Here is a 22286-nt window from a genome sequence, read left to right on the forward strand (position 1 = left end):
ATGAAGTAAGGTTTAAATTTAACCATACTCAGAAGACAGAAACAAAACATTCAGAAGAACACCATTCAAAGCTCTTCTTGAGGGAACAGGAAATAATGTGTAGCTTCGTATTTTCTTATTTTTTCCTTGAGGAATACTAACTATGCAAACAGAAACAAAACAAGTACTTTGGACCACTGTTAACACAAATATATCTCACATTTTTGTTTCCTTGAATCTGTGTAAAAATATGGTAATCTGAAAATAAGGATTAGCATACTAAATGAGAGGGTAACAGGCAGGAAGGCCAGGGGTCTCCAAAGGGAGGAAATAGGCTGCAAGTGTCAGACACTTTTTCTCTCTCTCTTAAGCAGCAGGAGAAAACACACTAGTGTTAAATTTTTTCCCCTTCTCTATACAGATTTAAAAAGAGGTTTCTCTTAAAATTCTGTGTTGCCATGAGGACACCTGGCTCCACCAGAACTTAACTTTTCTCAAACCTTGAGCTAACCAATGCGTTTTTCTTACAGAAATGTTTGTCTTAAGCTATGGTAATGAACCATGTATTTACCTTCGACTCTTTCCTCTTAGGACTTAGAATGACAAGGGCTCAACAAACCTGTGTGTTCTACTCATACACTGTTCCCCTAATCTGTAACTGTTAATGAAACTATATATTTTCTTGGAAACCTGCCTTTCTTCAAGATTCATGCCAATCATTTTATGGCCCGGGATGACTTTCCTGGTGCCAACATTATCTCAAAATGTATATTGTGGGTGAGCGGCTTGGTGCCATTCTCTGAGTTTTGGGACATCTCCTTTCTCTAATTAGCAGCCTGTTGACAGGTATACAACATACTGCTAAAGGCTAGCAGGGGGACACTCTTTCTGTTCCCTTCTGATGTCTATGTCAGAAGCCTTCTCTATCTGTTTAATACTTTAATAAAACTTTATTACACAAAAGCTCTGAGTGATCAAGCCTTGTCACTGGCTCTGGGCTGAATTCTTCTCCTCTGGAGGCCAATAATCCCAGCGTCTTTCTTGGTTCAGCAACAACCTTTGCTCCTTTCATAAGAACATGCAATATCTGTATTTTCAGGCTTTTCTGATCCCACTGCAGGGTCTGCAAACTACAGCCTGTGGACAATTACCATCCATTGTCTCTGCAAATAAAGTTTTACTGGAACACAGCCAGGTCCATCTGTTCACACCTTGTTAAGGCAGCTTTCACGCTCCAACAGCAGAGATGAATAGTTGTTAGATAGACCAGTGACTTATGAAGCCTAAAGTATTTACTATCTGGTCCTTTATAGAGTTTACTGACTCCTAATCTAGAACAAGAGCTACATCCAAAACACAAACGACCATTTACTTGCTGTTTCTGTGTTGATATATTAAGAATTGCTTCTGTGTTTCCTCTTAAGAAATGGACTAACACTTTCATACTTGTTGAAAATTTAAAATTAAGAGCTTAAATTTTGCACTTGTTTGTCTCCCTGGATTTTTCCTACAAGAACAAGGTGAGCAATCCATTGGTTGGCCCATGCTGCTGCTAAGTTGCTTCAGTCATGTCCGACTCTGTGCGACCCCATGGACTGCAGCCTACCAGGCTTCTCCGTCCATGGGATTCTCCAGGCAAGAACACTGGAGTGGGTTGCCATTTCCTTCTCCAGGCCTAAGATTGACTAAAATGGCCGGACAGGCTTCAGTCTTTCCTTTTAAATAATTTTGAGGAATTTTTAAAGCAATATGTACATGTTCACTCTTCTAAATAAATAAATTGGAAAAACTGAATTAAAAGGCTATACACACTCTATAAACGCTCTCTTGAATACACTACACATGACAGATCTCGGCCAGGCTCATCATCTCAATCCCTATCCAGTTATTTATCATCACACATTCCATCCGTTCTAGATACCCTCCCCAAAAGTGCCCTCAAAGGAGAACAGAGAGCGTGAGCTGGGCAAATGAACCCTCAATTCCCTCTTTGGTGCAACTATCTCACTGCACTGGTCCTTCTGAGCCTTTAATATTTTAAAGCTATTCTTCACAGAGCCCTACCCTAGGCCGGTGCTTCTTAAGTTGGGGTACATAGTAGTCACCTGAGAGCTTTAAAAAACAATGATCCCAGGACCCTACTTCAGAATGATTAAGTCAGAATCACTGCGTGGTGGGTGGGAGGGGGGGCACTCGAAGCAATGACACTGGGAGGAAAACTACCAGCGGATGCTAGTGTGTGGCCAGGCTGGAGAACCAGTATCCTAGGTAATGGTCATCTGCTAAGGAAATCGTCACATAAAACCTTTGAGGGAAAACAAAAAACAAAAAACACAGCATGCAGAGTTGCTCCTTGGGTTTTGGCAGATTTGGGGTGAGGCCCAACCACTAACATTTCGAAAATGTTTCCCAGTTGAATCTGGTGTGCGCCCGAGGTTAAGATGCTATTTTGGGGCCCTCCAGAGGAGCTGCTGGTGGGTGATGGCTAGGAAAGAGTACCTTGTTTATCCTCAAATATTATACACACATAAAACACATCAAAACTCAAGAAGGACAAATCTATACAATGATGCACCATGGTTTTGAAAAACACATTTAGATACTAGCGCTAAAGCCAGCAGTGACATTCCAATAACTACACAAAACACAGTCCACACCTAGTAATCCGTACCGCAGGTGAGCCAGGAAGTCAGGCGGCAGCGTCTTGTCCTTAATGGCTTTAACAAACTTTCGGGCTGTGTCAGGCGGGTCTCCGTTGCCCGTGGTAGAAACCACCATCACAAGGGGGGCTGTTTCAGTTTTCAGATCATACTATAAAACAAGGGTGTCACATCAGAGATCTACTGCTATGCAGACTCAACATACCAGCAAAACAATCAGCTTCATTTTCTGTCCTGTGGTCTGTGTCACATAATGGCAGAGAGGCACACAGAGCATTTTAAATGGCAAAGTGAAAGTGTTACTCCTCAGCGATCAGGAAACCTAGCTGTCAGGAAGGGCCTGACCGCCTCAGGGTTCCAGAGAGCCAAGAAAACAGAATACTGGGATCACTGGTGTTTCCAAGTCTTAAAATTCACATTTCCTTATTCTAATTCTCACCTAAATTTCAAGTACTCCCAATTAAGCACTTCACTCTATTCACAATCATGAGCTCTATCACTGGGCTCCGAGGTATTCACTTTATTTTTCATGCTGATGTTAACAGGTGAAGATTTGAGCTGACATCTTACCAGGCGACTCAATGCTTCTACAACACAACTCTGCAGTTTACAGTGAGTGACTTTACCTTGAAAAAGATTGAGGAGGGCAGAGAGCTATTGGGTTAAAGTTGGATGAGGAACAACTGGAGAAACCATTCAGCTGAGGAGAGCAAACAACACGACTACCGTGGTATCAAAACCAACTCACTACTCACTTAACTTTTCAAAGAGCTGCTGGCCCCACTGGGGTCACTGGCGAGGGGGCCATGTCAGGGCTAGTTGTCTGATGCTGCCGACTCTGTCTCTGGGGTTAGTAACAGATTTGGACAGAGCTCCATCCTGTGGCACCACAGCTCACTCTGAACGTGCTGCAGGATCACGAAGCCCATGACTGGCGATGCCCCAGGACCCTCCCGGCCGGGTGACTGGCTCCCTGCCAGGACCCTCCTGCCTGGGTGAGTGGCTCCATCAGGACTCTGCCTGACCCGGCTACATCAAGGAACTTTGTGGTTTCCCTTCTAGGAGCTGAGCTTATAATTCACCTCTGTGGCTGACAGGCTAGTCTTTCCCACCAGACACGTGGGAAGGAACAGAGGAGGTTGTGAACTGGAGCAAGAGTGCATGGCCGGGTGGTTTTTCAAGTACTGAGCTGAATCCGAGGTCTTAGGGGCTGGCACATCACCATGGTTGTTATAAGAGCCCTGCTCATGGCTCAAGCCTGAATGAGTGTTAGTCGCTTAGTCGAGTCCAACTCTCTGCAACCCCACAGACTGTAGCCCGCCAGGCTCCTCTGTCCATGGGATTCTCCAGACAAGAATACTGAAGTGGGCTGCCATGCCCTAAGGCCTGAAATGCGTGTGACTATAACCTCAAGGCCTCAGACTAGGTATTCTAAGCACAGATCTGTTAAGATCTCATGTAAACAACTAGTGAACATGAGTCTGAGCAAACTCCGGGAGGTAGTGGAGGACAGGGAGCCCTGGCATGCTGCAGTCCACGGGGTCGCCAACAGAGGGACACAACATAGCGCCTGGACAACAATCCTAAGGTGGGAACTTCTGCAGAGACTGAATACAGAAAGACAAGCAGCCCCCGAGGCTCCCGCAGATCCTACACCTTCACTCTAGATTCTGTCTTCACAAAAGAATTCAGTGGTTCTGCACTTGGAAGAACTCTGGCACAAATGACAAGGTCGTTATTTCAGGGAAGTTTGTACAGGACACCAGGATTCATGAGGTGGAAAGCTCACATGTTCCTGTGAACACACACACCTCATTTGTTCTCAAGGCACCCAGTGAGAAAAACAAATCAAATATACTAGTTCCATTTATAGTTGAGAGTGGTTAGTCATCCTAGTTTTTAAGACCATGCAGTTTAATTTAACACACACAGAGAAAAAAGTTGGCAGAAGTCTTACAACACAGTTGATAAAATGAATTTCTAAGTGTTTAAAAAAACAAAAAAAGGATCATGGTGGCATTTAGGGTCCCACTTCGTTTTTTAACAACAATTCCCAACCAAGATACTTCAAAGCATGAAACACAGTAAAAACCATGACTTACCTTATCTGACTCACTAACACAGTGGAGATCTGCAGAAAAACCATATGTAACTGCTTTTTCACTTATCTCTTCGGCTATGGCCTTTGCTTGTCCTCGTTGTGTAGCATACAGTAACAAAAACCTCCTCATCACCTCAAGGCATATGCTACAGCTCTAACAGTTACACTGTAAAACAGAAAGGGGAAAAGGGGTTTCTCTCTTTAACGGAGCAGTAACAACCTGCAGGTATTAATTTTCTTAATTAAAAATGGACTGTAACAATATCCAGGGATAATATGAAACAGACTTACTAACTTTTTTAGCAGTAATTCTTAAGGTCTAAGAAAGAGAGTATTCATGAAATCAAGGCGAACACAAGGAAAGCTCTAATGCCACAGCTCAGAAATCAGATTCTGGGGCCAGACTACCAGGGTTTGAATCCCACCAGGAGTGACCATTCACAGGAGGGGAACTTCAGGCCGGACTCAGGCCTACTGACCAGTCTCTTGGTTCTCGTACCTTTAGAGTGGGGACAATGACGGTACCTACCTGACAAAGACAGCAGTGTCCAATAAATTTCAGATACCTTTGCTCTTTTAAAAAAAGGTAAAATTGAAAATTCACTAAAATGGTAAAAATTTGATTAAAATTGATTCCTACTTGATCCCAGTGGTAAATAAATCACAGTACTCTAGTTAATACCTTTCTTATTTAATTCAATTTCATATACATCTGCATGCATGTGTAGACATACATACCTATAAACAGAGAAAAACACTTCTAATCCACTCAAATCTTTTACTAGTTTTATGTTGTTTTCCTGAACAGATAACCAGGAGTAAAATAAAGGGCTCACAGATTTTTCACCACACCTCAAGTGTCTAAACCTGAGAGACTGTCAATACGTAAGGATTCAGGCTTCCCAGGTAGAACTAGTGGTAAAGAACCCACTTGCCAATGCAGGAGATATAAGAGACGCCTGGTTAGATTGCTGGGTTGGGAAGATCCTCTGGAGGGCATGGCACCCCACCCCAGTATTCTTGCCTGGAGAATCCCATGGACAGAGGATCCTGGCAGGTTACTGTCTATGGGGTCACAAGAGTCGGACACGACTTAACAACTACACTACTACTACTAGGCTCCTCTGCCCATGAGATGCTCCAGGCAAGGATACTGGAGTGGGTTGCCAAGCCTGGCGGGCTACTATCCATGGGGTCACAGAGAGTAGGACACGACTGAAGCAACTTAAGCACGCATGGCAAACTGAAACTCAAACCCCAAACTTGGCTTTTGGGGAACGAACCGCAGATACTTTTTTGCTCCTCTGGCCAATTAGATCTGCTGCTGCTGCTGCTAAGTCGCTTCAGTGGTGTCCGACTCTGTTCGACCCCAGAGACGGCAGCCCACCAGGATCCCCCGTCCCTGGGATTCTCCAGGCAAGAACATTGGAGTGGGCTGCCATTTCCTTCTCCAATGTATGAAAGTGAAAAGTGAAAGGGAAGTCGCTCAGTCGTGTCCGACTCTTAGCAACCCCATGGACTGCAGCCCACCAGACTTCTCCATCCATGGGATTTTCCAGGCAAGAGTACTGGAGTGGGGTGCCATTGCCTTCTCCGAATTAGATCTGAGGACAACTTAAAGCCACGAAGGAATTAAACGGTAGAATCACAGTATTAATAAGCAGGATGCTAAAAAGCAGGAAACAACCTGCGGAACAGAACAGCGCTGGATACAGCGGGTACGCAAGAGGTTAACTCTGGATTTAAAAAAAAAAAGAAAGAAAGAAAGCTTCCCGCATAGCTCAGTCGGTAAAGCATCTGCCTGCAATTGCGGGAGACCTGGGTCCAATTGCTGGGTCGCGAAGATCCCCTGGAGAAGGAAATGGCAACCCACTCCAGAATTCTTGCCTGGAGAATCCCATGGATAGAGGAGCCTGGCGGGCCACAGTTCATGGGATCGCAAAAGCCGGACACGACTGAGCGCTATCTTTCTTCTTTCTAACTCTGTATAAACGGGTAAGAGGACGACGTGGAGACAGTACACACCGAGCTGATCCAGAAGCACGACAGCGCAGTGATGGAAAGGGCTTCTTCCACTATCCAAGCCAAGGACCCAGGGCACTTCGCAGGAGCCACAGGCACCGTCCGAGATGCTCGCTGCGTGAGACCCTCGGCCCCTCAACCACCTTACGGAGCAGGCACTGCAGCCCACGTTCCTCAGGGGGTGGGGTCCCCGACACCCGCAGGACAAGGTCGGGGCGGAGAACCAGCGCGCGCAGCTGGTCCGCGTCCCCCGCATCCCTGCCTCCCGCGTCCCTCCCCCTAACCCGGTGCCCCAACGTGCTCTTAGACCCCCGTCTAGGGAAAGTGTTTGGAACCATAGACCCCGACCGGGGAACGGCCCACAAGGACCTGCGGGACCGGCTCCGCCGTTCTGCACGCCCCGCGGCGCCTCCGGGAGACGACGGTGAGGGCGCAGGGCCGAGTCCTCGGCTCAGCCGGCCCTCCACCCTGCCAGGCCTGAGTCCTGACCTCCTCCCCGCGGGCGTCCAGCCTGGGCGGGAAGGAGGGACGCGGAGGCTGCCGCCGGTCGCCCAGATCTGGCAGCGGCGGCTGCGGGGTACACTCACCTGAAGGAATCCTGCAGGGTTGCTGAGGAAAAAGCTCAGGGACGCGAGCCCCGGCTCCCGCGCCTGCGCACACCGCCTCGCGCCGGGGACCAATAAGGAGGCTCGGGAAAAGGAGCTGAGGCCAATCACCGCGCGCCTGGACGATGGGAGCCCGCCCCTTCCTGGTGCATGCGCCAGGGGCCCCCTCCGGTGAAGGGCGAACGTACGGAGGCCGCCGAGGCTGCGGAGCCGCGTGGGTTGCTGGAACCCCGGCGCGCGCGGAGTCCGGTAGGTATCCAGACGGGCTGTGGGCTTGGCTGTCCCGGCCCGGCGTGCGTGGCTCACGGCTTCGCTGAGGCGCTCGCGCTCGCTCCCCGGCTAGCCGCCTCGCTCTTTGGACGCGGTTCCCGCCGTTCCCGGTGCGTGAGCGTAGGATTCCGCGGCGCCCGTTTTGGGGGCGCCCGGCCCGTCAGGTCCTTGCCCTCCAGTGAGGACGCGGCTCCCCACTCAGGGCGCTCCGTCCCCCCCCCCCCTCGGGGCGCGCCGTCCCCCGCTGTCCCGCACCCTCGTGTTCCCGGGTCTCCCACAGCGGGGCTGGTCAAGCAAGGATGGACGGGCTGGCCCACCTTTCCCCTTCGTTGATAAGCGTTATTTTTTTTTTTCCTCCATCTGCAAAGCTAGACCTTCTTATTCCTCAGTCCTGGCCAGATCCTAACTGAGGGGAAACCGACCCCTCAGAGACCTTGAAGCTGCTCTTTTCACCTTTGCCGTGTGAATTAATGGTCACTTCAGTTGTGTGTTTGAGAACGTTGGACCAAGTGCAGTTCCTTCCGTCAACCAGCACATAGGCCTGCGAAGGAACCAGACTACCCGAGTTGAAGTCTGGCTCAGCCGCTTACTAGCTGTGTAAACTGGACAACATGAGATCTCTGTGCTTCGGTTTCCTCATTTCTAAGATGACGTTAAAGTACTTAATTCATTGTGTTGTTGGGAGAATTAAATATAACATTGCCTGGCAAGTGTTAGCGATGATTATGAGATCCAGCAGCTATTCTGTAACATCTTGGAAAATCTCCACACTTTTCCAGAAACAGTTGGAATAATCCTCCCACTCATTAGCGTATGAAATTACCCATCCTATAAAAACTAACCACACCTAATTTCGCAGCCACGTTCACCCTCTGCGATGGCCCACACTCCGTGGAGTGTGCTTCTGTCTATCTGAGTAAATCCACTTTTTACCTATCCCTTTGTCTCACTGAATTCATCAAGAACTTGAGCTTCATTACGTCCTGAAACCCAGTACTGTGGGTTTTGGCTGGGTTGGAGTTCCGGCCATGTGAGATGAAGTCACAGGCAGGGTTTTGGCTGGGTTTGAGTCCCAGCCACGTGGATTCAAGTCCCAGTCAGGGTTTTGGCTGGGTTCGAGTCCCAGCCATGTGGGTTGAAGTCCCAAGCAGGGTTTTGGCTGGGTTCGAGTCCCAGTCTGAGGTAAACAGTTTCAATTCTAAGCTCAGGTGCAGAGTCACTGCTCCTCCAGTTCTTAGGCCTTTTTGCTGTTGTTTGTTTTCATTGGAGTATAGTTGTTGCTTTACAACTATATTGTGTTAATTTACAACTATATGTTGTGTTAGTTTCTGCTATACAAGAAAGGGAATCAAACACATGTATACATACATCCCCTCTTTGGATTTCCTTCCCATTTAGGTCACCACGGAGCCCTGAGTAGAGTTCCCTGTGCTATACAGGAGGTTCTCATTTGTTGTTGTTGTTCAGTCACTCAGTCATGTCAGACACTTTGTGTCTCCATAGATTGCAGCAGGTTTCCCCTTCCTTCACCCTCTCCCAGAGTTCACTTAAACTCATGTCCATTGAGTTGGTGATGCCATCCAACCATCTCATCCTCTGTCGTCTCCTTCTCCTTTTGCCTTCAGTCTTTCCCAGCATCAGGTTCTTTTCCAGTGAGTTGGCTTGTTGCATCAGGTAGCCAAAGGATTGGAGCTTCAGCTTCAGCATCAGTCTTTCCAATGAATATTCCGGGTCGAGTTCCTTGAGGATTGACTGGTTGGATCTCCTTGCAGTCCAAGGGACTCTCAAGAGTCTTCTCCAGCACCACAGTTCAAAAGCATCAATTCTTTGGCACTCAACCTTCCTTATGGTCCAACTCTCACAGCCACACATGACTGCTGGAAAAACCATAGCTTTGACTATACAGATCTTTGTCGGCAAAGGAATGTCTCTGCTTTTTAATACACTGTCTAGGTTTGTCATAGCTTTTCTTCCAAGGAGCAAGCATCTTTGAATTTCATGGCTGCCGTTACTGTCTTCAGTTATCTATTTTATATGTAGTATCAGTAGTGTTTTTATGTCAACCCCAATCTCCCCATCTATCCCACCCCTCCTCCCCCTTTGTTCTCTATGTCTTTGTCTCTGTTTCTGCTTTGCAAATAAGTTCATCTATACCATTTCTTAAATTTCTCATATATGCATTAATATAGGATATTTGTTTTTCTCTCTGATTTACTTCACTCTGTATAACAGTCTCTAGTTCCATCCAAGTATCTGCAAATGGCACAATTTCGTTCTTTTTTTACATCTGAGTAACATGGTACTAATGTTTGAGTGGGAAATGTTCAGTGGGAATGACTCCTTTTGGGTACTCATCCTTAGTTTCATAAGCATTGATGTTGAATGAACCGTGTTCTAATATATTTGACTACTTTTTTTTTTTTAGTCTTCTAACCTAGTTGTAACTCAAGAGGAGCTGAGACTCTGATGGCATGGCTTTAGTTACCTTACGGAGGAACCTCTATCACTTATCTGATTTTCGGATACATGGAGCTCTGGCTTCTCTGAAAACTCAGCATGTAAATCATGTTCACAAGACAGTCAACGAGCATCTGTGTCCGTGGTTCTGGTCGCAGCACCCTGGGCCCATCAGGGTGCGGTTCCATCATGCCCATTGTAAGAAGTTTCATTCAGAAAACGGAAATGACCTCCATCCAGTTGGGGAGCCAGGGTTCTCTCAAGTACACAACTGGGACAGATTTGAACACAGTGTTAAAAATGTGGACGAACAGATGTTTTACAGGAAACTAAACAGCTTCACTTCATCAGGAGAAATCTTACGTTTTATAAGCACACTGGAGACTTTGCCCGATACTATGATGGCAGGAGCCTTACGTCGTATTTGTGAAGTGGAAAGAAAAGATGGTGATCAAAGGTTGCCGAAAGAAATACTGAAGAGTAGTGCCTTTCAAGCATTGTGTGATCAATTTGGACGGGATCCCTCGGATCTGTCAAATGCGGGTTTGGTGACTGCTTTTCAAGCCCTGACTCTGTTGTGTGGCGATTCCCAGAGTCACTTGCTGACGAACCTGGAGGCGGAATGCCAGCATCGTCTTGAAAGGGGCGGCCTGGACGTTCACAGTCTTTGTATTCTGGGGGAAATGCTGATTAAACTGCACGGTCCAGGCTGTTCGACGCTAGACCTGATCATATATCAGCTGCAAGGGGAAAGTTTGGAAACATTTACCCCTGAGGATATTGTGACCCTTTACAGACTATTGCAGGCGAGTCCTGAAAAAGCAGACCAACAGCAGAGGTTCTTAAATAAGATCAATCACTTTTCTCTATCACTAGTTTCCAACCTGAGTCCTAAATTGATGAGCCAGATGCTCACTGCCCTAGTGGTCCTTGATCAGACTCAAGCCCTTCCCCTGGTTATCAAACTGAGTAAGTACGTCGTGCGGCACATTGCTCGTTTCACTAGTGAAGAGCTCAGAAAAGTCTTAGAGGCGTTCATATACTTTGGGCACAGTGACAGATTCTTTACAGAAACCCTGGAGCAGCATGTCGCTTCACTGTGTCTCACTCTGGATCCTGAGCTTGTCAGCAGAGTCATGGAGTACTGCAGCAGAAAGCTGATTCTTTCAGAACCCATCTTCAACGCAGTGGCAGAAACTTTTGTTTGTCAAGCAGAAAAATTTTCACCTAGTCAGACTGCCAAGTTAATTGAGCCATTTGGAAAACTCAACTATCTGCCACCAAATGCTTCTGCTTTATTTAGGAAGCTAGAAAACATGCTGTTAACCCGCTTCAATCATTTTCCCCCAAAAACACTGCTGAGACTTCTCCATTCGTGTTCACTTATTGAGAGCCATCCGGTCAATTTTATGGCCAAGATATTCAGCCCATATTTTCTTCAGCAGCTGCAAGGTGAGTTGGTTATGACTTTTGAGAGTAGAAAACTTATCATTTGACCTTGAAGTTTTCAAGTCACATATATAGCTTTTTTTTTTTTTTTTTTTGGAAAGGGAAATGGCAAGCCACTCCAGTATCCTTGCCTAAAAAAATCCCACAGACAAAGGAGCCTGACGGGCTACTCTTCAAAGAGTTGCAAAGACTTGAACACGAGTGAGCAACTAAGCACACATACACAGCATGTACCTTTTTTATTGAGCCTTTATTTTTTCTTCCACTATGATCTGAAGAAGAGACCTGAAGTTGCAGATGCTAACATAAACACAGGATTAAAGACCAGTAGAACTTTGCTCGGAGAGAGAAAACATTTTGGGGTAAACAGACTCCGCTGCCCTAGCTGAGAAACTGAATCTTCTTGTAGAGATCTGGTGATGACAATGGCAGTGTCATAATAGCGTGTTAGGAGCTTTGAAGACAGCAGCTGTATCCCTCTTTTTCCTTTATTAACTGGCCACATGTGGAACTTCCCTGACCAGGGATCAGACACATGTCCCCTGCAGTGGAAGCCTTGGGTCTTACCCTCTTATCCACCAGGGATGTCCTGGCCTTTTTTTGAGAGATGTTCATCTTAATTCAAGACCACCCAAATCTGTAAGAATCAAGATCTCCATAGGTAAAAGGAATCCCCACTAATTCTAATTCTAACATGTATCTGTCACTTTTAATTATACTCTCCAATTAGGAGCTTGCATTCTTGAAAGCCAGAATGAGATTTCATTGAGATGACAGGCAGGAAGGCATAATTAATTCTAACAAGTTATTTCCCTAGTGTCATTTAAAGGTATCTTATTAGAGTGAATTAATTAACGTTGTTGTGGGTCAGTTGCTCAGACATGTCCAACTCTTTGAGACCCCATGGACTGCAGCACGCCAGGTTTCCCTGTCCTTCACCATCTCCTGAAATTTGCTCAAACTTATGTCCATTGAGTCTATGATGCCATCCAATGATCTCATCCCCTGTCATCCCCTTCTCCTCCCACCTTCAATCTTTCCCAGCATCAGGGTCTTTTCCAAGAAGAGTTGGCTCTTTGCCTCAGGTGGCCAAAGGATTGGAGCTTCAGCTTCAGCATCAGTCCTTTCAATGAATGTTCAGGACTGATCTCCTTTAGAATGGACTAGTTGAATCTTCTTGCAGTCCAAGGGACTCAAGAGTCTTCTCCATCACCACAGTTCAAAAGCATCAGTTCTTCAGTGCTTCCTTATGGTCACAATTAATGTGTGCATTCTGGCTATTCTTTTCTCTGATTATACACAGCAAAATTCAAACTTAACTCTGACTGAGATTCTTTGTATTTCAGGTGAAGAGTCCTATTTGGACAGACTGAGCCTAGCACAACTGACCCAACTCTTCTTAACCTCAATTCTAGAATGTCCGTTCTACAAGGTAAAAGTATGAGCTCGTTGCATTATTTCCCTACAGGGATGGGTTTCTTTGCTTCCTTCTTCCCCTCCTCCACTGCCCCCATCACCCCCCGACCCCCAGTTACCTTTTAAGTTCCTTGTCTTTTGAGCTGAGTAACCTCATTAAAAAACAGAGTTTTCATTCACTTGGAGTCAGTTGCCACCAGGTAGACTTTATTCTAATAATTCCACTCATCATGGATGGACTTACAGGCCTTTTCCAATACTTGTCTCTTGATCAGCCATGCTGTCATAAACATGCATACCTACCCTTTTGTACTGAGCCCTTTTGTTGTTTTAATCTAAAAACTAGATTCCTGACCATGGGATGTTGCTGTTCAGTTGCTCAGTCATGTCCAACTCTTTGCAACCCCATGGACTGCACCCCAGGCTTCCCTGTCCTTCCCCATCTCCCAGAGCTTGCTCAAACTCCTGTCCATTGAGTTAGTGATGCCGTCCAACCACCTCATCCTCTGGATGGCTGGATTAATTTTCGGCAGACACTGATGGATTCATTTCCTCCTAATAGTTGTAGATGTCTCATTTCACCAGCAGTGAATGAAAGTGACTGTCTCCCCCCATTTCTGTCGAAGTATGTTCTTAGTGCCTTTAATTTTGTCATTTGGCTCAATGAAATGTCATGTCACATGTTTCAGTTGCATTTTAATGAGCAGTAATGAAGTTGAACATATTTTCACATGTTTATTGCTCATTTACATTTGTTATGAATTGCCTCGTTATGCCTTAATTCTTATTTCTTAGGGTCGTTTGTCTTTCTTGTTTTGTTTTTTGTCGTAGTGAAAGTAAAAGTCCCTCAGTCATGTCCAACTCTTTGCAACCCCATGGACTATACAGTCCATGGAATTCTCCAGGCCAGAAACTGGAGTGGGTAGCCTTTCCCTTCAGGGGTCTTCCCAACCCAGGGATCAAACCCAGGTCTCCCGCATTGCAGGTGGATTCTTTACCAGCTGAGCTATCAGGGAAGCCCTAGAACACATTGTAAAAGACATTAACTATTATGTGTGTTTGCATGTATGCATGTATGTTCTCCTGGTTTGTTGTTTTAAATTTTTTTAGTTTTAATATTGTTTATGATGCCTTTTTGCTACCCGGAAATGTTTGTTTTCTGTAGTCAAACAGTTCATTTTTTATGGCTGCTGGGTTTCCTATGTTGTTTGTGAATATTTTGTGACTCCTAAGATAGTATAAATATTTTACTGAATTTAAAAAATACTATTTTCCTATTACGTTTAGATCTTTAATCTACCTGAAGTTAGTTATAGTCTGTAATGTGTGGCAGAACTCTAGCTTAGTTCTTTTCCAGATGGATAATCAATTACTAGCACCATTATTACATGGCTTTCCTTTTCTTACTAAACTGAAATGTCAGCTCTGTCACATTTTCCACTATTAAAAACTCAGCTGGGTGGCCTCAAGCCCCTTAAAGCAGTTCTAAGAGCTCTAGGGATGTTTCTTGAGCTGGCTTGCTTTCTTTCTCTTCCTTCCTTCCTTCCTTTTTTTCTTTTTGTGACCATTGATTACAGTTAAAACACAATTAAGATGTTTTGAATTATTGGTGTTGAACTACAACAGGAATATTTGGCATTGTCTCATTGGCAGCAACATGGATGGACCTAGAGAGTGTCACTCTGAGTGTAGTCAGAGAAGGAGAGATGTCGTATGACAACCTTTATATGTGGAATCTAAAAGAGACGATATAAGTGGACTTACTTACAAAACAGAGACTCAGACTTAGAGAATGAACGTATGGTTGCCGAGGGGAAGGTTAAGGGGAAGGGGTAGTTAGGGAGTTTGAGTTGGAGATGTACACACTGCTGTGTTTGAAATGGATAACCAGCAAGGCGTGGGACAGGAGACTCTGCTCAGTGTTACATGGCAGCCTGGAGGGTGAGGGAGCCTGGGGGAGAATGGACACTTGTGTGTACATGGCTGAGTCCCTAACCTCCTCACCGGAGACTATCACAACTGTCACTTAAGTCAGCTATACCCCGGGTCAGAATACAACGTTTTTACAAAAAGAATATTTGGCATTGCCCTTTTGAGAAAGGTATTTGTGCCGAGTCTTAAAGACGCATATTGCCTACAAAGTAATCTTGGATCAGATGTTTAAACTCAGGCAGCATTCATTTTATTCTCTGATTTTGTATCTGATTCTTCTTTCTCACATTTGCACGTACATTTTCAGGGTCCAAAACTGCTTCCTAAGTTTCAAGTGAAATCCTTTCTTACTCCGTGCTCTTCCCTGGAGACCCCCATGGATTTTCACCTTTATAAATCTGTGATGATTGGACTAATCGACCTGTTAGGAGCAAGACTGTATTTTTCTTCAAAAGTGTTAACACCTTATTGCTACACAATAGGTAAGTAGTAGGGAGTTTTGTTGTTATGCTGTCCTCTGATGGAACATGTGGGCCTTAGTGGCCACCACAGGTCTGGAAACAGAGTGGAGCTGGTCCTTCTGAAGGCAAATGGGAACAGGGGTGGGCAGTAGGGTTGAAGGGCCAGGACTCTCTGGGTGGAGTCCTGCAGGTTAGCCTCATGCAGCAGAATGTCTTTGGGCATCCTTTCGGGGCATTCATTCAAGAGGAATAGTGACCCAAAGTAAACAAATGAAGTAGCTCAGACTAATACCCAGGACACAGTAAGTGCTCAGTAATTATCAGCTATTCTTGTCTTCTCGGGGCTGCCCAGGCAGCTCAGAGGTAAAGAACCCTTCTGCCTATGCAGGAAACATGATTCTGATCCCTGGATCAGGAAGATCCCCTGGAGAAGGAAATGGCAACCCACTCCAGTATTCTTGCCTAGAAAATTCCACGCAAGGACAGAGAAGCCTGGTGGGCTCCAGTCCCTGGGGTCACGAGGAGTCAGACACAACTGAGCATGTGAACGCTTGTCCTCCAGGCTGCTGCTCTCCAATACAGTAGCCACACATCCTAGTTACTGTTTAAATTTAAATCAGTTACAATTGTAAAAATTCACAGTTCAGGCCCCCAGGTGCGCTAGCCACCCTTGAAGTGCTCCGTATCCGGTATAAGTGTTTCCATCATCGCTGAAAGTTTTGCTGGACGGCACTGCCTAGAGAGTCAGAGGCCTTCTCTTTTCACACTGTTGCGTCAAGGACAGTCAGCTCAAAGAGGACAGTGTTCCTGGGCTTCACACGGTCACGTCTCACTCCCCTCCTTCATGAGCTCCTTTTACAGGGAAGGACAGGGAGGCTGCGTGCTCAGGGCCCATGTATCAGGGTTCTGGCTGTCTCACCTGCCCCAGAGGCACTGGAGCTTGGGGATGCCAGGTTCCAGGATGTAGGATCATCTTCACTGTTCCCACCATCTGTTACCAGGAGAGTGAAAGTGTGTGTGGTTCACGTCGTGCCCCAGGAACCCGGAAGGCCCCCTCCTTGTTCAGGTGCAGGGGAGCCCTCATAGTTAACCCTGATGTGGTTGGGCAAAGCTCTGATTAAATTAAAATTCTCACCATTGTCTGGTGTGGTTGTTACTTTGCAGCCTTCTACCCAGTTGATAAATGCAGTGCGGAAGAAATCAAAACAACCAGAAGGGAAAGAAGCTAGTGTTTGTGAGGGTATCACACGAAGACTTTTTCCTTTCTTCTCTCACCAGATGTTGAAATTAAATTAGACGAAGACGGATTTGTATTACCATTTACAATTGATGAAGATGTACATAAAAGGTAAAGAAAACCGTTGTGGTCTAGACGTTACGAGACTTGTCCAGGTTTCTTAGGAGAGTGAAAAGGTTCTGAAGATAAACACTGTGGCATACCAGTTTTAGAAATTCCTTGTAACATTTTATGAACCTTACTGTTGATAAAGTTGAGTGCTTTTTTCATCAAATCATTGGATGACAGTCATGAGTCATTTGAAAACAAACAGTATGGGCACAAAAGCATAGCCAAATTCCAAATAAACTCTGGCAACTAAAACTATGTGAATATTTTGGATTGTTATGAAAATGAAGTTCCTCTCTCCTCTTCCGTTTTTTAGAGTAGCACTGTGCATTGATGGTCCAAAAAGGTTTTGTCTGAATAGCAAACACTTACTGGGGAAGGAGGCTACTAAACAGAGACACCTGCGCTTGCTTGGCTATCAAGTTGTCCAGGTACAGTTTTGCCTTTGTTTCCCCCAGAAGCCATTTCTAGTTCAGATTTGCTTTTCCCAGGGTCCTAAGCAGTGTGGCAGCCCAACGGACCAAGACTAATGTCTAGTTATACGTCAGCTTTGTTCATTACGCTTGTCTCTTGATTTGTATTTTGAAACAGTTTTTTAACTTGTTTTCCAAAAGTGAGACATCCCTAAATTCTATATAAGCTGTGCTTTACTTTGCTTTTAGAATTGCTAGATTATTAGAATATCTCTTTTAATTTCCCTTGATATAATGAATAAAATGGACAAGATGGCCCATTAAAGCCAGGACCTTCATGGACTCCTAGCGTTTAAGACTCTTACTTGTCTTTACGTTGAGGGTCACTAACAGGTCTTCAGTGAGGAGTCACCGTGCATGTAACGGAGGTTTTCTGTCACCCAAGCTGTCGACCACCCTGCTCTCTGCTTTCCTGTGTAGTTAACTTTTTTCCACTCCGTCTTGTACACACCCAGATTAACTTTTCTAAAACAAATCATTGCCAGTGTGCTCAGAAACCTTCCTTGTTTCCTTACCGCTTACGGGATAGAGTCACACTCCTCTGCACCTAAGCATTTCGGACGCTCCGTGGTCTGCCTGCAGCCGGGCTGTCTGCTCCAAGTGCGGCGGTCTTCCTTCCGGCCTTTCCCCCTCACCCAGGCCACTCAGGTGGTCCCCCCCTCTCGGAGTGTCCCCAGTTCTAGTCCTTCATGACTCCCAATGAGGCCGACCTCTCACCCTAATGAAATGTCAGAAACTGCCTCTCAATACTAAAGCATGATTTTCATTGTATGTTCTGCTTACGTTTTGTATTTATTGCACATTTTAAGTTGGTACCTGATTTGTAAGCTCCCTGGGGACAAGGATCATGTTTAGCCTTCATGTAGTCACCCCCTTCAGCGCTGGCAGCACCGTCGCAGGCTCTGGGCACATGGGACGCGTGAGCCGGCTGTGACATCCTCCCGCCAGGAGCTGATGCTCTGCCACGGGGGCGGGCATGACAGACGGACGAGGCACCCCCAAAGCCAAGGTGATTTCAGATTATGAAGGATCATGATGGTTTTCTTCTCTTCTCTTCACAGATACCCTATTATGAGATTGAGATGCTAAAATCAAGACTGGAATTAGTGGACTATTTACAAGGAAAACTGTTTTCTCAAAACTCAGGTGGTCATTGATAATAAGAACAAATACTGACTCCTGAACTCACATAGTGAAAGAACTTGCAAATTAGCCATTTATTTATGGAATGATCTGGAAAGGGTCTCTCATATACACTTTTGTTGTTGTTTAGTCACTAAGTCGTGTCTAATTCTTTACGACCCCATGGACTGCAGCACGCCAGGCTTCCCTGTCCATCCCCAACTCCCGGAGTTTGCTCAAACTCATTGAGTCAGTGATGCCATCCAACCATCTTATCTTCTGCTGCCCCCTTCTCCTTCTGCCCTCAATCTTTCCCAGCATCAAGATCTTTTCCAATGAGCCAGTTCTTCGCATCAGGTGGCCAAAGTATTGGAGTTTCAGCATCAGTCCTTCCCATGAATATTCAGGGTGGATTTTCCTTGAGGATGGACTGGTTGGATCTCCTTGCAGTCCAAGGGACTCTCAAGAGCCTTCTCCAACACCACAATTTGAAAGCATCAATTCTTCGGCGCTCAGCTCTCTTTATAGTCCAACTGTCACATCCAGACATGATTACTGGAAAAACCACAGCTTTGACAGTATGGACCTTTGTCAGCAAGGTAATGTCTTTGCTTTCTAATACACTGTCTAGGTTTGTCATAGTTTTCTTCCAGGAAGCAAGCGTCTTTTAATTTCATGGCTGCTGTCAGCATCCACAGTGATTTTGGAGCCCAAGAAAATAGAGTCTGCCACTGTTTCCTTTTTTTCCCCATCTGTTTGCCATGAAGTGATGGGACCTGATGCTGTGATCTTAGTTTTTTGAATGTTGAGTTTTAAGCACTTAACCAGTAGCAAATTTAAAATTAATCTTTATTTAATACTAGTATCATAGATACTTTTATACATCAAGCAGAACTGATCAAATACAATAAAGGAGTGAGTAAATGTCATTATTTTTTTTAAGTCTTGTGTCTTGTGATGGTTGTCTGCTAACTGAAAATATATTCTTGAGAGACTTTGCTTGCTCTTCTAACAAATGTAAGAAATTTTTCTCCTATTTTTTTCTTTTATATTTTATTAGAGGAAGTAATATATGGTAAAAAAAAGGAGCGAGGAAAATAGGTTTGTGTATGAACATATAGAATTATAGATTTACACAGACGTAATCTTTAGTTAATAAAATTTTTTATTGGTATGGGAGCTTTCTTATTCATAAAGGTATAAAGATGTGAAAAAGGTGACTTAAGCAGGCTTGGGGGGTGTTGGAGGGAGAAACTTCTAAATCTAGCGTGGCTTCAGACTACCTAGTTCCCTGTGTGTGCTTCACTGTCCCATTATGGTAAGTTAAAAGTTTCAGGGATAAGAAAGGTTCTGCACCCAGTTAGAGTGTGTGCGTCGGGCAGGGGGTTGGGGCTGTGCTCCAGCACCTGCTGAAGGTCCTACAGTTGAACTCCGTTCTGACAGTGTCTGCTTGGAGAGAGCTCCAGATCCCACAGGTGGAAGGCTCAGGCCCACAAGACTGTTCCCTCACCCCCACCCTTGTGACAGTTGTCACATGACTTGACCAACTGTCTGTAGGTCAGAGGCTCCAGGATCCCCCTCCTTCAGTTCAGTTCAGTTCAGTCACTCAGTTAATGTCCGACTTTTTGCTACCCCATGGACTGCAGCATGCTGGGTTCCCCTGTCCTCCACTGTCTCCCGGAGTTTGCTCAAACTCATGTCCATTGAGTAGGTGATGCCATCCAACCATCTCATCCTCTGTCGTCCCCTTCTCATCCTGTCTTCAATTTTTCCCAGCATCAGGCTCTTTTCCAATGAGTCAGTTCTTCGCATCAGGTGGCCAAAGTATTGGAGTTTCAGCTTCAACATCAGTCCTTCCAATGAATATTCAGGACTAATCTCCTTTAGGATGGACTGGTTGGATCTCCTTGCAGTCCAAGGGACTCTCAAGAGTCTTCAACACCACAGTTCAAAAGCGTCAGTTTGGCTCTCAGCCTTCTTTCTGGTCCAGCTCTCACATCCATACATGACTACTGAAAAAACCATCGCTTTGACTAGATGGACCTTTGTTGGCAAAGTAATGATGACCCCCTCCTTGGGTTCCATCAATTTGCTTGAGCAGCTGACACAACTCAGGGAAATGTTTTACTGACCAGAATGTAGGTTGATTATAAAAAAATAACTCAGGAACATCCAGAGGGAAGAGATGCTTGGGCAAGGAATGGGGACGGTTGTGGGGTTACCCTGCCCTCTCCAGGCACCACTCTCCCCTAAGCTCCACCTCTTCACCAACCTGAAAACTCAAACTGATCCTTGTGGGTTTTTATGGAAGCTTCAGTACAAAGAGGTTACAGTAGTTTGTTATATATGCTAGGAAAAAAGCAGCATAGCCTAAAACCTTTTTCATCCACCTTTTCCATCTACCTGAATTCCCATCCATTGGGACTTTTATTCATTATTTTTCTAATTGGAATGAGACACTGGTTCTGCACTGTTAGTAGTAATGTGCTCTGCTGAGCCTTTGTCTCACTGGGCTCTCCCTTACCCTCGTCATTCATTCATTCACTCACCAAACATTCATTAAAGAGCCCTGATAATGCTGGGCTCCCACTGAACGTCAGCGCTCCGGAGGGAAGCAGCAAAGAGCCCCAGCCTGGAGAGGCTCTGCGTGGGGAGAGAGAAACGAGGAAGTGATTATAGTGATGAGCCCACTGGCAGTCCTGAAGCAGGAGCAGGACTCGGGAAGGCAGATTTCAGGCCTGCCTGAGGGGAGAGAAGAGGCTTCTTGGAGTAATTTGTGAGCTGAATTCAGAGGACGGAGGCAGATTTCTGATTGCCATGCCCAGAGCACCCAGCACGAAGACAGGGTTGCCACAGGAAATGGAAGTGAAAGTGAAAGTTGCTCAGTCCTGTCCAACTCTGCAACTCCATGGACTGAATTCTCCAGTCCAGGATACTGGAGTGGGTAGCCTTTCCCTTCTCCAGTGGATCTTCCCGACCCAGGAATCAACCGGAGTTTCCTGCATTGCAGGCGGATTCTTTACCAACTGAGCTTTCAGGGTTGAAACTAAATGACACTTTGTTTTAAAGAAAATTTTAATCCTGAAAATGTGTGGGGATATGTTAGGAAAACAGTTTAGGCTAACAAATAGATATGAGATTGCTGATTTCACCAATTGGAGTAAAGCTGGCAAGCTCCATAAGATTATAAAGCTATGGGTGCTTATAAGCTGAATCCTCAGGCCAGTAAAATTTTAATGTCTACCTATGTAAACGATGTGAATTTTCTTGTTGAAATTACATATACAGTATGATAGACCATGGTGCCATGTATTAATAAAGTTTTTAAATAAGACATAATCTTGATGATGTTTTTTAAAAGCAAAGGGGGAAAAAAATAGGTGAAAAAAGTTAACTTGCAAGCCTATCCCCTGAAAGCAACAGTGATTATCTTCAGATCAGACACTAGAGGGCAGCAAAGGCTCGGACATTTATTGAGCTTCAGCAATGGAACTAACTATAAAGCAAGCAGAGAGTCGAAGGATTGATGCTTTTGAACTGTGGTGTTGGAGAAGACACTTGAGAGTCCCTTGGACTGCAAGGAGATCCAACCAGTCCATCCTAAAGGAAATCAGTCCTGAATATTCATTGGAAGAACCGATGCTGAAGCTGAAACGCCAATACCTTGCCACCTGATGCAAAGAACTGACTCATTGGAAAAGAGCCTGATGCTGGGAAAAATTGAAGGTGGGAGGAGATGGGGATGACAGAGGATGAGATGGTTGGATGGCATCACCGACTCAATGGGCATGAGTTTGAGCAAACTCCGGCAGTTGGTGATGGACAGGGAGGCCTGGTGTACTGCAATCCATGGGGTCGCAAAGAGTCAAACATGCCTGAGCTGAACTGACTGAATGGAACCAGATGGTCCCTGGTACATGTGTGTATCACAGGCCGGACCTGTGGAAAGGTGACAGTTTTGCCTGAATAAAATGCAGTTTTCTTAACCTCCATC

At 45.4% G+C, this 22286-nt stretch overlaps 2 protein-coding genes across 7 annotated transcripts in view; one reads left to right on the forward strand and one right to left on the reverse strand.

The window, feature by feature from the left end:
* The window catches only part of MTRR (5-methyltetrahydrofolate-homocysteine methyltransferase reductase), a 33454-nt gene extending 25975 nt beyond the window's left edge, over positions 1-7479 (reverse strand). For 3 of the 5 annotated variants that reach the window (XR_008705050.1, XM_055555361.1, XM_055555359.1), the window contains exons 1-3: positions 6766-6877; positions 4742-4906; positions 2637-2790 (exon numbers count right to left, since the gene is read on the reverse strand). Coding sequence is in view for 4 of the 5 variants with exons in the window: in XM_055555361.1 (XP_055411336.1) it covers positions 2637-2790; positions 4742-4870 (283 nt within the window). In the remaining variant the exon portion in view is untranslated. Of the gene's footprint in view, positions 1-2636; positions 2791-4741; positions 4907-6765; positions 6878-7349 lie in introns of those variants that run through there. The other 2 variants (XM_055555360.1, XM_055555362.1) reach the window with 2 other exon arrangements.
* Positions 7480-7488: 9 nt separating this feature from the next.
* FASTKD3 (FAST kinase domains 3) lies at positions 7489-21631 on the forward strand. 2 transcript variants are annotated; one of them, XM_055555364.1, is made up of 7 exons: positions 7489-7616; positions 10063-11546; positions 12890-12975; positions 15199-15373; positions 16631-16700; positions 17014-17128; positions 18232-21631. In XM_055555364.1, the coding sequence occupies exons 2-7, from the start codon at positions 10109-10111 to the stop codon at positions 18325-18327; spliced, it is 1980 nt and encodes a 659-aa protein (XP_055411339.1). In that variant the 5' UTR covers positions 7489-7616; positions 10063-10108; the 3' UTR covers positions 18328-21631. The 2 variants fall into 2 exon arrangements, 1 of the variants encoding a protein (XP_055411339.1); XR_008705051.1 differs by lacking the exon at positions 18232-21631 and having other exon boundaries at positions 16517-16700; positions 17014-17092.
* Positions 21632-22286: the final 655 nt, after the last annotated feature.

Source organism: Bubalus kerabau, chromosome 18 (genome assembly GCF_029407905.1).
Source record: "Bubalus kerabau isolate K-KA32 ecotype Philippines breed swamp buffalo chromosome 18, PCC_UOA_SB_1v2, whole genome shotgun sequence".
Classification (NCBI taxonomy): Eukaryota; Metazoa; Chordata; class Mammalia; order Artiodactyla; family Bovidae; genus Bubalus; species Bubalus kerabau.